This window comes from Oreochromis niloticus, linkage group LG17 (assembly GCF_001858045.2).
Source record: "Oreochromis niloticus isolate F11D_XX linkage group LG17, O_niloticus_UMD_NMBU, whole genome shotgun sequence".
Lineage (NCBI taxonomy): Eukaryota > Metazoa > Chordata > Actinopteri > Cichliformes > Cichlidae > Oreochromis > Oreochromis niloticus.
In genome coordinates this window covers 37,965,111-37,980,734 of record NC_031981.2, presented here as the reverse complement: position 1 = coordinate 37,980,734, position 15,624 = coordinate 37,965,111, and the positions used below count along the sequence as shown (strand labels likewise).

The 15,624-nt window shown below is 48.8% G+C and overlaps 1 protein-coding gene across 5 annotated transcripts in view; it reads right to left on the bottom strand.

The window, feature by feature from the left end:
* sbf1 (SET binding factor 1) overlaps positions 1 to 15,624 on the bottom strand; it is a 54,417-nt gene that overhangs the window by 3,773 nt on the left and 35,020 nt on the right. For 4 of the 5 annotated variants that reach the window (XM_005475599.4, XM_019346666.2, XM_019346667.2 and 1 more), the window contains 28 exons: positions 12,397 to 12,474; positions 12,066 to 12,179; positions 11,844 to 11,972; positions 9,688 to 9,786; positions 9,384 to 9,591; positions 8,866 to 8,978; positions 8,605 to 8,754; positions 7,895 to 7,963; positions 7,639 to 7,800; positions 7,260 to 7,525; positions 6,693 to 6,865; positions 6,522 to 6,595; positions 5,461 to 5,653; positions 5,264 to 5,391; positions 5,000 to 5,175; positions 4,162 to 4,298; positions 3,794 to 4,001; positions 3,505 to 3,701; positions 3,130 to 3,267; positions 2,950 to 3,045; positions 2,631 to 2,705; positions 2,041 to 2,213; positions 1,638 to 1,814; positions 1,458 to 1,559; positions 1,192 to 1,377; positions 710 to 836; positions 501 to 631; positions 82 to 426 (listed from right to left, as the gene is read on the bottom strand). In XM_005475599.4, the coding sequence (XP_005475656.1) occupies positions 82 to 426; positions 501 to 631; positions 710 to 836; positions 1,192 to 1,377; positions 1,458 to 1,559; positions 1,638 to 1,814; positions 2,041 to 2,213; positions 2,631 to 2,705; positions 2,950 to 3,045; positions 3,130 to 3,267; positions 3,505 to 3,701; positions 3,794 to 4,001; positions 4,162 to 4,298; positions 5,000 to 5,175; positions 5,264 to 5,391; positions 5,461 to 5,653; positions 6,522 to 6,595; positions 6,693 to 6,865; positions 7,260 to 7,525; positions 7,639 to 7,800; positions 7,895 to 7,963; positions 8,605 to 8,754; positions 8,866 to 8,978; positions 9,384 to 9,591; positions 9,688 to 9,786; positions 11,844 to 11,972; positions 12,066 to 12,179; positions 12,397 to 12,474 (4,224 nt within the window). The remainder of the gene's footprint in view (positions 1 to 81; positions 427 to 500; positions 632 to 709; positions 837 to 1,191; positions 1,378 to 1,457; positions 1,560 to 1,637; positions 1,815 to 2,040; positions 2,214 to 2,630; positions 2,706 to 2,949; positions 3,046 to 3,129; positions 3,268 to 3,504; positions 3,702 to 3,793; positions 4,002 to 4,161; positions 4,299 to 4,999; positions 5,176 to 5,263; positions 5,392 to 5,460; positions 5,654 to 6,521; positions 6,596 to 6,692; positions 6,866 to 7,259; positions 7,526 to 7,638; positions 7,801 to 7,894; positions 7,964 to 8,604; positions 8,755 to 8,865; positions 8,979 to 9,383; positions 9,592 to 9,687; positions 9,787 to 11,843; positions 11,973 to 12,065; positions 12,180 to 12,396; positions 12,475 to 15,624) is intronic. The other variant, XM_005475600.4, reaches the window with a different exon arrangement.

Here is a 15,624-nt window from a genome sequence, read left to right as displayed (position 1 = left end):
AACAGTGAGTGTTAGCCGCTGTCAGAGACCCCGGCCCGCTCCTACGTGTGCACTTGTTTAGAAATGAAACCATGGGCCCACCTTGCTCTCCAGCTTGGTCTCTGTCCTCTGCGTGGTCTTGATTTTATCCCACGTGTCCTTCCACTTATCTGTCGCCTGGCCGAGCTCGGCCTCCAGACTCTGCAGGTCCTGCAGCAGCTTGGTGATGGCGTCGGGCACCGCCTTGGTCAGGTTGTCATAACACGGCCACACAATGTGCCGCTGAGATTTAGGCCCGCCGGTGTCGGGCTTCTCCGCCGTCTCTTCGGCAGCGCGCTCCTGCCGGCCCCTCAGCTCCCAGTCGTATGACGGCCCCTCGGAGAGTGTCTCCTCCGTGTAGAAGTCCCACACCTTCAGGTTGGAGATGAAGGTGTACGGCCTCAGCACCTGGAACACAGAGCGCGTTGCATTAAACACAGAGTTTGTCTTTCGGCCGCAGCAGGCTGTGCTCGTGTTCTCACCTCCTCGTCTTCAGGAGAGAACATGTAGTTGTAGAAGATGGGCGTTTTCTTGTTCAGTCTGTCGATGTAGTCCCACACAGACTTGCACACCTGAGGGTTTTTCCTCTCGCCTTTCTCCTCGTACAGCACTCCTACACACACACGCCTCATCGGTTACACTAACCACCACCTTCGTGCGTGGAATCAACTCTGCCTCTGTTTGTACTCACCCAGCTCGATGCGCTCGTAGTCCGAGTCGAGCAGGAAGGTGCGGAAGCGGTTGGAGACGTAGTGGTAGGCCAGGAACTTCAGGTAGTACTGACTGAACTCAAACTCCATGGGGAACTGGAGGTGGATCTGAGGGTGGAGGCACACAAACACATGTAGTTTAAGGTGCTGTGTGTTAATCAAAGGTCTGCTCTAAATCGTGTCTCAGTGCTGCAGCTGCTCCGTACATGCAGCAGCCACCAGTGCAAACAGGAACAGCTGCCACACAGCAAAATGACCTCTGACCTTATGGCAAACGTGAGTGTTACATCACCACATTACATCACATAATCAGGATGATTTTTGGACAGTAAATCTGACAGCACCACTGCTGCTCCTCTACACGCAGCCTCAAAGTCCAAACATGTCGCAGCGCAGCGGCGGTGAAAGCATCCAGAGACAAAGCGCCGGTCTTTGATGGTGGATTTACAATCAGCTGTTCTACCTGGTGCACGCAGTCGAGGAACTGCAGGAAGATGGGGGTGAAGCCGCTGCTCTGGCTGCCCAGTGTCTGAGCTCCTCTGTGGCTGAAGCGGTGGCCAAACGACAGCCACTCCTTCTCCACCAGGAGCCGGAAACCATCGAACGTCCTGTAGTAGGGATCAGAGAGCAGCTGCACCAGGGACACCACCTGCAGAGAGACGCAGCATCACACACTCTGCACCCTCACAGCTCACTCTAACAAAACCAAGCAGCCAGCATCTGTCAGACCTGCGTGGTGACATCCCAGCCGTCCTCCAGGCTGACCATGACTGACGAGCCCGTGTCCAGGAGCTCCACCACCAGGACAGACACCTGCAGCACCCTGTGGAGCTGAACGCACACACGCAGTCAGCACAAATAAGAGCTGCGTGGACGAGAATCGGCTGAGAAACACAAAGTGCAACGTACCAGCGCCATCCACTCGGACTCCTCCAGGCAGCGCAGGAAGCTCATGTTGGGGTCGGAGGTCGACGAGCTCGGCACGCAGGCTTTCATCAGCTTCTTGAAGCTGTTCTTCACCTGGCGCACATCGCACACCTCGATGGGGACCACCTCCCACTGCTGGAACGAGTCCTGCTTCCCTCCCTGAGGACAACACCAAAGCACATTCGTTTTCTGCCCTCTTCTCCTTCGAGCTACGAGCAACAGCAGCCAAACAGCAACAGCCACGATTCACGTGTCAGAGTATTGTTGACACACAGAGTCTCAACTAAAGGAAAGTTGTAATCCAGTGTTTTTTATTTGTATTTATTTGAGTTTTCAGAGTCGTGTCAGTTAGTTTTAGCTTTTAGTTTAGGGAGTTTTCAGTTACCTTGAGCTGAGCCTTGTCCCCGATGATGTAGAGGTACGCCTTCTGCTGCCGGAGGAACATAGCCTCGCTCGGGCCCCCGTTGGGCTGTGGAGACTCTTTCCCAGCCAGACGTGTCCCCACATCTGGGTTGTAGGCACTTAGACGTCCGCTGCCTCGGATACTGCCCCATTTACCTGCAGTTTCAACACAAACACACACCAGAGTCTTTAAAGCCTGAGACCTGTAGACGTTAGATGCCATTAAAGCATCGCTCCACTCTATAACAACCTGAGCTGTACAAAAGTGGAAGCATCCTTTAATGTGTGTCTCTATAGTGTCCACGGCTACAGACAGCCATGCTGGTGATGAAGGTCTAACTGTTGCTGACATTCAGCAGCGAGAAGAATCAAACAGTAAACAACAAACAGGACGTCAGACAGCAAAGCTGCTGCAGCAGCATGCACACTGAAGAACACAAGCAACAACAGCTCATTAGTCCTCAGAGACAGCGCGCTACCAGGGACGATGCCAGACACACAGACGCTACTGTTAGACATCTGATTGGTTAGAAAGGAGTGGTAGAGGGGAGTCAGGGGCGTGGCCTACTGTACCTCTGGGAGGGTTCCTGGCCTTGCCAGACACTTTGGGCTGAGAGAGGGAGATGACTTTGGCCCTTTGACCCAGAGCTGAGGTCAAACAACAAAGATGGCCAATTAACCAACAGTGGAGGATGGTGTCTCACACACACACACACACACACACACACACACACACACACACACACACACACACACACACACACATTAGGATGGATTTGCTTTAGCTTCCTCCTGGTCCAGTTCACTGGACTGAAAACTGCAGCAGCCCACCTAGAGCCAAACCTACAGCTGAACAGAGTCAGTGAGGCAGTGCAGGAGGAGACCCTCTCACCTCCTCTGCTGAAGGTTCCAGGAGCGTCCTCCTTGGCGCCCATCACCTGCTTCATCAGAGCTCCGATCTTGGGCTGCCTCAGCTTATCTGATGAGTCTGTGAACAAAGGAAACGCCATCAGCTCTGTGACCCCGCAGTCATGTGACAGTAAATGGTCAGTCTGTGAGTCACTCTACCTACCAGAGGTGTTCATGTGTGTGGATGTGAAGCCACTCAGCGTGTTTCTGCCACTATTCTCACTGTAAGAAGGCATGGAGCTGATGATGGCGTGGAGATACTTCTCCTGCTCCAGACTAGTGGAGTCGGCCTGAGAGGGCACTGCACAGAGAGGAGACGCTCAAATGCTTCAAAATGCCATTCCTTTTACACCAAAGCACATTTTAGTGTGGTTACAGGGGTGCACAGTGGCAGTGGTTGAGAAAAAAGCATCTCTGTACGTCTGCACAGAATGAGCCAGGCTGGTCTCAGGTTTGACAAACTCAAAGTACAAAACTGCTAAGAAAGGAGGTCATTCAGGAGCTGCATAAACTTTGAACAACACATGAATCAGGTTACCTGCAGTGGGAGCATTGGGAGACTTGAAGAAGCCCACCACCCCCTTGGCGTGAAGCCCCGCAGAGCGCAGCAGGACGGCCTTGGTCCGTGAATTCCTCCAGCACACCACTGGGAAGCGGTTCTGTCGGTAGCAGCGACAGATTCTGTTGATAGTTGAGTCTGGGATGCTCTGAGGGACGATCAGCAGGCCGGGGTAGCTGCGGCACACACGACGCGCGGTGAGTAAAACAGACTGTAACTATACATGGACCAGTCTCCTGCTGTACGAGTGCACCCACTGCTCCCCTACCTCCTGCACACAGTGTACATGCGGTTAGCGGTGGAAATCCTGAAGGGCTCGTTCTTAGACCGCGTCAGGCTGTTACTAAGCGTCCCCAGACCCAGACGCTGGTAGTCACGACAACAGGCTCGCTCTACAACGTTGCTCATGGTCTGTCTGTCTGATGAGCGGATGGTGGAGGACAGGGTCAGGGAGCTCTGGTCCACTTCCTCTGAGACTGTGGAGATAAACAGCAGAGCTCACAGAATCATCTGCACTAAACAAACAAAAAGTTCAAGTTTGGGGAAGTCTGTGAGTCCAATCCAGGAAATCTCAAAAAATAAAGGCTGACGTGGTGAAAGTGCAGTGGGCGTGCTGTAATCGATCGTGTAAGCTACCTGAGATTTCATCTTCATCCAGCTCTGACTGGAAGCTGCTCCTGTTCTCCCAGGTGGGAGGAGAGTACTTCTTCCTGGTCACATACTGGCGGCCAATGGTTCTCTTGGCACTCTTCACCAGGTTTTTGGAAAGAGTCCTGAAACAAACAAAGTGACAGGACGTTGAAATAAGCCACAGTGCAGTCTGCAGTGTTGGCCTCCTGATTAATCGACTCACACTTGTGTGTCATGTTGTGTGTCACAGAGACAAGTCAGAATTAATACGAGTGAATGGAGGGTTTTTAGCACACAGTGCAGAGATGGAAGGAGCTGCCACGGTTTCCACCGACTAATTATTCAAAAGCCTTTTTTCCTACACTCCTTCTCTTTCCTCTGTGTGTGCGTGTGTGTGTGTGTGTGTGTGTGTGCGTGTGTGTGTGCGTGTGTGTGTGTCACTGAAAGCTTACTGAGACTGTAAATAAGGAAGAGACCAATGAAAGGTCGGGGAGGACACGGAGCATGGACCCACAGACCAGCAGAGACAGTGCTGAGAAAGGTTTCTAAACCTGGTCTGTCTTTCGTCTTTTGAAAGAACTGTCAGCAGTGTGGACTGTGAAGATAGGGTGGGCGGGGCTGAGTGGGTGTTCCTGGTGAAAATTGTGGAGCTCAGGGTAAACCTGAACGCCTCAGCAGAGTGCAGCAGCACTGATGTTCCTGATGTTACAGCTGTGTCACCTGCTGGCCCACCCACAGGAAGTGACGGGGTCAGTGATCTAACATCCTGACATGACGCTCGCTGTGCTGACTGATGGCTCTTTTCTTTTATTCATAGCATCAGGTTCAGTCCTTCCACACTTACTTGAGCGACTGGTTCTTGTCCTTCGTCTTGTGCTCCACCACCATTTTGCCACTCTGACCCACAGTGAAGGCGAAGGTGCCCTGCACATGCTGAGGGTAACGCAGTTTGTGCAAGTGCTTTCTGAAAACTTCAGCCAGATCAGACGCCACCTCCTCATCAAATGCAATCTTCATAAGCTACACATAGACAGAGACACAACACGAGGTCAGAGCGCCACATTCTAGTTTGGCTGAGAGCTGAACAGCGTGATTTCGAGGAAGGTACCTGGAAGGTGCAGGACCGCAGCTGGAGTCCCTCCTGGACAAACTGGTCCATCGTTAACGTGACCGATATCCTCTTCTCCTTTGTCAGGGAGGCGACGGGGAAGGAGCGAGTGACTGTCTGCTCTCCAACTGCAGGAGGACAACGCGGTCAGTGACAAACAGAACAATCGACAGAGTTGCAGACAAAATTCCTCTTACCCAGTGGATCGGTGGGCGTGCCCTTGAAGATGAGGCGGTATGTGGTAAGGAAGATGGCGCCCTCAGCTGGCAGTAGAGGCGGACCTCCCATTAGCCCCGTGGCCTCCTCGCGCCCATCGGGGATTAGGTGGACACGCATGCCTTCCATCACCAGCTCCTCGCCAGGCAACAGAGTCGGCCTCAGCAGCTTGGGCTGAAAGACACAGCAGAGAGCGACAGAGATGATCCGGTGCTTTTTCCTTACGACATCGCTCCTCATCACAGCCAAACATGGCCGACAGACAACTGCTCTGACTGCAATGAGGTTTACTGTCCTGCAACAGAGGCCATCAAACGTTGTGCCTCCAAACATCTAAAACTACATGCGGTTATCTCAGTCACCAGCCATCAGGACAACACTTTGTTAAAGAACCACTGCAACTGTTGCATGCTTTCACACCCGTGCTGAGGGCGACCTGCACCAATGCATGAGCCGACAGACACAAAGTGAAACATATCATAATGTGCAGCGATGGTCTCAGTGGGTGGCCTGCTGAAAATGAACAAGAAGAAATAAGAAGCTGGCTTTTTCCTCTAGACCCTTACATCACTTCCTGTAAACCAGTGAGGCCCAGGAGATTTCTAAAGAGCGGAAATCAATTACAGCTTTGGTAGTGTGTTGCAATAACACCCTGAGCCACGCGACCGCATTGCAATAAAAGTCCAGTTGTTAGTCAACTGACCCTGCATGCTGTGAGAGCAGGATAAAGATGGAGAGCGCCCTTCTTAGATCAAGCTCACATAAAGCCACCCATCATTAACAGCACCCTTCAGATGGAAGGCACGCAGCTCTGACCTGGGAGAGCTGCAGCAGCCTCCAGCCTCAGACAGCAAACTGCACACCCCACATGCACGGCTCAGGCGTGCTGTGAGTCACACGCTTCTGTCTCCAGCTGACAGACGTACCTGCCGTGACACTTTGAGCCTGAGCTGAAGGGATTGGTGAAGAGGGGAGTGGGCGGGGCTGGTTGGGGTTCTGCATGGCCTTTGTCCAGTGGGATGTAAAAATATGAATTGGTTACCTTTTGGATCGGAGGCAGTCTCTTACTCTCCCTGTGGACTGCTTCTAACGTCTCGATGTGCATTTGAACGATATCTGCAAATGTGAGAGTGCAGAGACAGCGTGAGGCTCGAGCAGGCGCACGTTTCATGTGTGTCGCTGACACGAGGCAGACATCGTGATTCGTCCATACCTGGTATCATGGCGTGGAGAGCTTTAAGGTGCTCGTTGGTCACGCCGCTCTCATTGCACACTTTATCGACAAAGCGGTTAATGAAGCGCACCACAGAGTTGGCCACGTCTGAGCTCTCTGCGTCTTCAAAGCCGCTCTCCGTGTCGTAGCTTTCCGCCATGCTGCCTGCAATACTGCAACACAAACACATGCACTCTGAACATGTACGAAGCACCAGCTGATCGAAGCTTTACTCACAACACTAAACAATAAGCTTCTCTCTGAACTGCACACTCAGTTTTAAAGTCTCTGTTTTAAAGACAGATGTTGGGATTTCACAATAAAAGCCTGTCTTACTAAACACAAAGTGAATGTGACGAATGAAACAATTTCACAGCAAAACAAAAACAGACATTTTATGTCTCAGCCAATCAGCTGTTTTGAGTGTGAAAGTATTTAATGAGACTAAGACATGTTTAGTTGGATTGTGTGAAGATAAAAACATATTTCTAAAGAGTTGTTTGTGCTGTGGTGGCACCACATCCATCGGTGTAGCTGCGCCCTCTGTGGGCAGACGGGTACTCCTACCTGTTTGTGACGTAGCTGTTGCTGACGCTCTCCACGTCTCCGAGGCCGGAGCTCCGCAGCAGCCGGTTCTTGCTGGTGTCCAGCGGGAGCAGCAGGTAGCTCATCCTGTTGGCGTAGTGGATCGCCTGGCTGAATACCGTGCTCTCCTCCTTCTGCACGCGCTCCATCTGCATTTCTTTGCTGAGCGTCGGCCACAGCCGGCTCTGCTCTGACGCCAGCTCCAGGGCGCCGATTTCCCTTCTGTTGCCCGAGCCGGCGTGCTGTTCCTGAGAACACATCAGGATGAACAAAGCTCAGCAGCTCAATGAGTCTCCGTTAGTTAGACGGTGAACTTTTAATCACATATACACAGCATGGAACATGCGGGCGCTCTGCTCACCGAGTTGTTGTGCTGCCCTCCGTCCTCCGTCTCCAGGTACAGGTGTCGGATGTGGTTCTGGACGTCGCTGTAGAACATGGCCTCCCAGAACTGCATGTTGGTCCACACCATGTGCTCCTGCACACAGCTGTAAGCAAACTGAGTGACGCCTGCTCCCAGTTTCTGTCAGACAGAACACAGAGACGTCCAATGAACTCAGTAACACCTCAAACTGTACAGTCTGGGCTAAGTCTCATTTTAGGAAGGCTGCACTCACTCTGCAGAAGGCTGTGACCAGGGGAAGAAGCGCCGCCGCGATCCCGTGTTCATCCATGTGTGAACAGTCCTGAACAGAAAGAGCAGGAAAGGACTGAGCTCCAAAACATCAAAACCAAAGCACAGAGACGTGTGTGAGGCTGCATAAGACTTCTATGACGTCTGATTAGCCTGTATATATCTCCTGTTTGAAACTAAGTGCAACAGCTACTGACAAAAAAGGCTGATTTTTAACACAGGAGGAGGATTGGGTCAGAATGGTGAAACAACCAGAGGAACGGTGCAAATTTGACACTACAAAAGCCTTTTTTTCTGAGGAGTCAATGAAGACACACTCTGCCTTTCTCAGTTTAGGCTTATAGTCCAAACTGGAACTCACACAGCTGTTTCTAGCTTTGGGCAACAGCCAGGTCGACGTGCTCCAGCTGCGAGCATCTGGGGAAAACTGACGAGTGAACAACAGTAACACAGCTATTACTGTCACTTTGACAAGACTGAAACTCATTCTAGAGAAAGTCAAAGCTGCGACCTGGTGTCAGTATGGGTCACGCTCCCAAAACACTGAACTCTACACTTCCCATAATGCAATTCAGCGGCTTGTTTTGTGCCACAACAGGTGATTCAAACAGCTGCAGAAACATAAAACACTTACAGGCACCATTCCTCTTGGTGGACTTTAAGACTATTGGGTACCTCAGTGAGCCGGCTCACCTGTAAGGTGCAGTTCATCATGCGCACAATGTAGTCGAACTGCTGGTCATCCAGTACAGCTCGGTTCTGTAGGACGTGTTGATTGAGCTCCTGAGTCAAACAGACGCGAGCTGCCCGACCCTTCAACGCCCGCAGCACAGCTGGCATCAGCTGGACAGACAACGTGACAAACGACCACAATCAACACACAAACACAGCCTGCAGACTGAACAAAGGTTTGTGAATGTGAACGCCGTGTCACAGAGACACACGTGTCTTTACCTTCTTGGCCTCCAGCATTTTGTTCTCAAAAATGTAGGTGATGCAGTTCCTGACCACCTCCAGCCTGCGAGCGCTGTTAGCCATCACGTTGCCGTTCCTGTCCACGATATCTCCTGTGAAGCAAAGAGCGTCAGACTCACCACAGCACAGAAGCTAAGCCCTACTACGCAGACACTGTCAGACTGTATGACGTTAACACAGGAAGCTTAAGATGCACAAAGCGGGTGTTTGCCACCTTCACCTGGGGCACACTCGCCTCTGTCAGTGCGCCCCAGGGCAGCTGTGGCTACAGTGTAGCTTGCCATCACCAGTGTGTGAATGTGCATGTGAATGGGTGGGTGACTGGATGTAGTGTAAAGCGCTTTGGGGTCCATAGGGACTGAGTAAAGCGCTATACAAGGGGCCATTTACCATTTCAGTTAATCTCACGTTACAGTTTCACCACACTGACGTACGCCGACTGGCTTTAGCCGATATGAGTTTGCACTCGGGTCATGTGCATGCTAAGAACAGCTCACCCAGCGGCGGCCCAGATGGCACCATGCTCTTGAGCTCTGGCTTGACGGCGGGAGGTGCGGTCTTGAGCTTGGCGGCAGCGTGATCGATGAACAGCTGCACCGCTACATCGTCCAGCATGGGGAAAGACGCCCGATTCTGCGCGTTGTTCTGACTGTTTTCTGATGGCCGCTGGATTTTGTGCATGGCCACAGCAGGGTAGGGATTCTCCTGAGAAAAAAGACAGACGGTGATCGTTGAAGGAAGAACCGAGGAAACAATGGTGACAAACAGAAACCGTAAGAAAGTTAAATTGAAGAAACGCACATTTTTGAAGAGCTGCTCTGCAACCTCCTTGACATGGTTCATGACTTTGTGCGGACAGGCCTCCTCTTGCCGTATCCGCTCCACCTGGTTTGCTACCAGCTGTAGAAAGAGGACAGCAGTGATGTTAGTAAGTTTCTTCCATATCTGAGCCACTCTGTGCTCAGTAACCAAAGGTCAGGTCATTGGTGCATTAAACCAGGTTGGAACGTGTTTTCTGTTACGTCAATAAAGGTTTGTGTGACAACTGTTTGTCTGGTCTGACATCCGATGACTCTGCCAGCTACAATCTCAGACAGAGAGCCGTTTCTCACATCTGAGCTGCAGTGAGAAGAATCATTTTGGGCTCTCAATACACAACAGAGAGCCAGCTTCAGACATCAGACACCCCCACCCATCTCTGGTTTTGGGTGGATGTACGATTAGTCAACTATCAAAATCATCAACGACTAATTTAATAGTCGACGCGTCATTAGAAGCTTTAAGATCCTGAAAGACGCAGGAATAAGTAGTAGGATTTAAGAGTGTAATAATGGACTGAAACACAAGATGGCAGCACTGAATCTACAAGGATGTCAGCTGCCGTTAAACGCCGAAGAAGAAGAAGAAGCAGTCTGTGGTATTGTAGCTGTGTCCAAATTCAGGGGCCGCATTTGTAGACCAAATGTGTCACAGCAACGCATCGAAGACTGTCCAAATTGGTAGACTCCTCCAAATGCGGCCGACAAATGCATCCTTCATTTCCCCAGACTTGAAGGATGGGTCGGGTGCATCCTTCGTGGCCCACCATATCCCAGAATTCAAAGCGTGGCTCAGCCAGTTCCAGTTTCCAACAATGGCGGCCGCTACTTGTTTTAATATTTCTCTTATTAATCTTTCTGGGTCACAAAATAAACTTTTAACATATTTTCAGGCGAGGATGTAGCTGTGTAAACTTCAAATATCTGCTCGGTTTATCAAGACATCGCATATTTGTAAAACTGCTCCGATGTTTTCAGAGACGTCTGTTACCCACCAGCTCCATAGCTGACTGGGGGTTCAAGGCTCACTAGAGCCGGCGAGAACGGCAAACTCCCGGCACATCATTTTCAGCCCCCCGCGGTCTTTGGCTACTCAGGTTAAACATGATATATAAGTCACTTAGATAACTTACAAATGTTCTTGTTTGGCTTTTTTCAGGGTTTTATTTGTTCCTGAGTAAATCGGTTTGGCTGAGATTAAAGTTCTAGTTTTCACACAGCTGAATAACGTCAAACAGAAAACTGATTAAACAAAAGTGTGAGACGGTGGAGAGTTTAGTCCAGTGTCCTGTTATATTCTCCACCCAGACAATCTGCAAATTTCATTAAAGGTTTAAAAAACTATCATCTTGTCTTTATTTGTAGTTAGCACCTGAAACACTTCAAGCTGTAAGCTAATGATAGTTATATAAGATGCATGCTGGTGCATGCGTCCAATGATCTGATCAGTCGACTATCAAAATAATCATTTGTGGCAGCCCTCGGTGGGGGTGATGCTTTCATGCAGGGCGCAGCAGACCGGACCCATTCGCTCACTTACTGTGACATTTAAGACTTTACGCGATGCTGAAATCTGTTTAATGTGTGATCTGACATCATGTGGGACGTCTGTGTTCTCTGATGGACACACAAAATATTTGTGGGCTGCAGTTGGAGAAAGGCAGCCATGTTTACTGCTGACTACTGAACATCGCTATGGAATCATGGGTATTTTGTGGTGAAAACACGCTAAATACATGATCACAGCAAACACAGATCACTCGTCTTAACGTCGCCTCACTGTCAATACTGAAAATACTTGTTAGAATTTCCTTCCTGTAAAAATCAACCAAGATTTTGTCTGACCACCCGTCAGTAATCTAAACATGTTTCATTAATTATCGTGTTTAACAACCCACGTTGTTATTGGGGGGAGATCCTTTCAAATCTACCTATCAGCTGCCTCCACACAGGTAAATCCTGGTAACCACATGCTGCACAGCCTCCTGGCTGATTTCTTTTTCTCAGATGAGAGTCAAACATGTGCTGACATGTCAGCTTAACACGTTTTTCCACTCTGATCGTAGCTGTCATTAACTACTGTGCTCCATGATCGCACAAACAGCAGCGAACGGGTAGATTTTGTGCTGAAAGACTTACGTCATCAAACAGGTCTGTGGCTCTGTAGGGGGGACCTCTCTCCGACACAAAGCCGGCGAACGCCATGCCGTCTAACACCTTGGTGAGGAAGTCGTCCTCTGACAACGCCCTCTGGCCCAGGAAGGCAGCCTGTGGAAAAACGTTAGCACCAATCGCATCAAGACTATTTGTTTTCTTCGATGCACATTAACAGCGGTGTGCCATGCCAGGACATTCCTGTACCTTATGGAAGCGAATCACAGGCTCTGGGTGAATGCGAATGATATGTAAACACCAGCGATAGCCCTGGAAGAGCCGAGCGAACAGCCACAGAAAGACCGCTCGGATCTCCTTGTCCTGAAATGCACACAGTAAAGACGACTTTCACAGACAGAGAAACTGAAAGAGTCTAGACGAGAAGTCTGAATCTGCTGTTCCACCAGGTTCCAGTGTTTATGACCTCCACCACCTCTTTTATGCCAGCGATAGAAAACAAAAACACTCTATTGCTGCTGTTGTATAATTTAAGCATATAAACCAAACATTTATGTCACCACACGAGTTTATTCCTTGCCTGGATTTTGAGAGCAGAGGGTTGCGTGGACTGCGGGGGGAATGCATGATCGGCAACTTCCAGCTCCGGATCCAAAACCTGCAGGAACAAAAAACAAAGTCACCGTCCATCACTGCTGACCACACCTCTCTGCTGCTGATTCCTGCTGATACGAACAACAGCAGAAACTCCAGAGTTCACAGTTTTCAGAGTGATGGAGCTCTGAGCTCATATTCACTAGACTACGTGGTTAAAGCACATTTACTGCACAGGTGCAAAGTTTCCTGTCAGATGTGAACAACATCTGGGAAAACTTAGAAGAAGAGGAAGCTTCGCTTTACTTTGATATCTGTTTTAAGACATTGTCACTTTTTTGTCAGTGGCGCACACACAGTGGCGCAGTGTGCAGACAGACACACATCATCCTTGGTTACAGCTTTTAGGCTCAGAACATGAAAATTCATCAGGCTAAGTGTAAGGACAGCTGAGCAGCTAAGCCCTGGTTTAGGGTTGCTATCCAACCATCTCCAGCATCAGCGTGGTTCCTGGAACTCTGATCCAAAGCAGCAGCACACTGAGGGACAATTTCACAGATCAGCCCCAGATCAGCTTCACAGTTAGCAGGGCTGTCAGTGTGGCAGATATCTGGTCTGCCTGGATGTTTGGATCCATTAGTAACAATCTGTGTGTCAGAGTTGGATCTGTTTTTATGCACAGCTCTGCCAGCTGAGGACCCAGGCCTATAACACAGTGAACTATCAGTGCAGTGTTAGGACCACAGCAGTCTCAGGGTTAGGAGTCATTAAGCACACAGAGCCCAGTGACAAAAACAAAAACAAAACTTTCACAATAAATTCTTTTTCTATTAAATCGATCCATTTCTTTGAGCCCTGACATCTTTGGTATGTGGCCTAACTCAGCAGGGCCAAGTTCAGTGTCTTCCTGGAGGACACTTTGACACACAGAGCTGTCATATGATGCTACTGCAATAACGTCTGTGGCTCATCAATGTAGACTGAGACAGTTATCACATAAAACCAAACTAAACCCAACATGATATTCACTCTCAGTCAGATACAACAGGGTCTCTAAAACAATGGATAACAACACAATTACTAATTAAACACAGAGATAACACATGCGCCACACGGTGTGCAGCAGAGGCCGCGCGATGTTCTTGCGATAAGAGTCACTGGTGAGGAGGGAACATACGGGGAACGTCCTGTGATCCAATCAGAATAAGAATAATGCTCAAAGGCCTCTCAGAACACAGTCTGCTCAGGCAAGGTAGGGTTCAGTTCAATTCAACTCTATTTATACAGCACCAAATCACAGCAACATTCACCTCAATGGACTTTATACTGTTTACGTAAAGACTCCACAATTATACAGAGAAAACCCACCAATCAGACGACGCCCTCTGAGCAAGCACTTGGCAACAGTGGGAAAGAAAAACTCCCTTTTAACAGGAAGAAACCTCCACAACCTGATAGAGAGGAAGACAGACGGGATCAGATGAGGTTTTGACTTGAGCATCAGATAAAGATAACTGGTAGTTTATGTACGAGGCATTCCTGTTTATCCAGGCCGAAAAGTCTGAGGTATGTTCCACAATCAAGTGAATTTACAATGAATCCATGGGGAACTGCAATATGCAACCACAGCCTCTCTGAACAACAAAGAGTTTGGATCATGGTACAATGCATGCTAAAAATACTCTTCAGGACACACAAGCATTCTGTAGTCATTCATCTTCATCTTAGGTCACGTTTTCTAAAGCAGCACGCGGTCTAACAGATTACTCCATGATGTGCAACACACCTACCAGCACTGCACTTGTGCATCTTAGTATTAGCATCCTTACTACAGTGCAAGCTCTCAGCACTAAAACAGATATCGACTGAAATCATTCGGCACTCCTCTCTGACGTTACTGTTGATGAGTGTCATTCAAAAACATGTCAAGCCAAAATATACAAAAGAAACAGTACTGTGAGGCTCCGTGGGAAGAGCCTGACAAGTTCAAATACCAGGCTCCAAACACACACTGTATGTCTGCGCTGAAAATGCAAAGTCACCCTGCTCCAAATAAACACACTCTACCCTTTGTCTCAGTGCCACAGAAAAGCTCTCCTGTGGTGTGTGACAAGCTTCTCAGTCCTTTACTCCTACAGACAATATCTAAAAAAAAGAAGGCAAAACACAGAGTTCGACCTTATCTGACAGAAATGTGAGTATTTTGTTTGACTTGTCATCACTCGATAAAAGAAAACGTAGCTACTCTTGATCTAAATGTTTCTGTGACGGCGCTGTAACGAGAGGACGAAACTAACTGGGGAAAAAGAAAAAACATGATCGTTTATCCAAAAATGGAACATATTCAAACACCAGGATCATAAAACAGAGCAAGACCACCACTGAAGAGCCTTTTTACCCTTGACTTGGTATTCAAGCATGCACTTCTGTCTGTCTGCAGTGTTTTATCCTAGTAAACAAATGAAGTTCCAGTTATGTTAATCTGACATGTATGTGGACGAGCCTGAGGTGTTTAAAGTGTTGCGCAGCAGCAGCAGCTGAGGCTTCGATGTTATCTGCACATCTGTGTTTCACTCTCATCTTCACTGTTAATGAGTTACACAGTTCCTCCATGTTTTATATGTAGGAAAAGAATAAAGCATGAAAAGCAAAGTGCTGCGAATATTTTATGACCGCTGTATAATTCTGTAAAAACACTTTGAGTGTCATCATGTATCACACTTTGTGTTTACCCATTATTTCTCATTACATTTTACACATGGCTGAGACTGTAAAATGACTGCATATCCAGTAAATTGCTCATAAACTGGATATCACTTCCTGAAGCTCAACCAATTCAGTCAGAGCTGATATGGTCACGAGTAGGAACAAATCCTGCTGCTGCTTTGCCCCATCATCTCCATTGTTATGAGCTTTGCACAAAGCAAACAGAGCTGACAAAGGAAGCAGGAACAAAAATCGATGTATCGAGCCGATATCAATAAGAGAAGGAGGAAGCTGGAGATGTTTATAAAAAGTGTTTCTCAGAAAGGGCTGGTGCTGCAGTACTGGAAGGATGTGAAGAACAGCTTGATAAGAATACAAAAACAGTAAACGGTGCTTGGTTGGTGAGCGCGCTGCATCGAAGCAGCGGGGTTTAAAAAAGGGAAATCCTATCAAATCAATGAAATAACCATTAAAATGTAGTAATAACTGCAGCGCTGTGCCTCAGCAC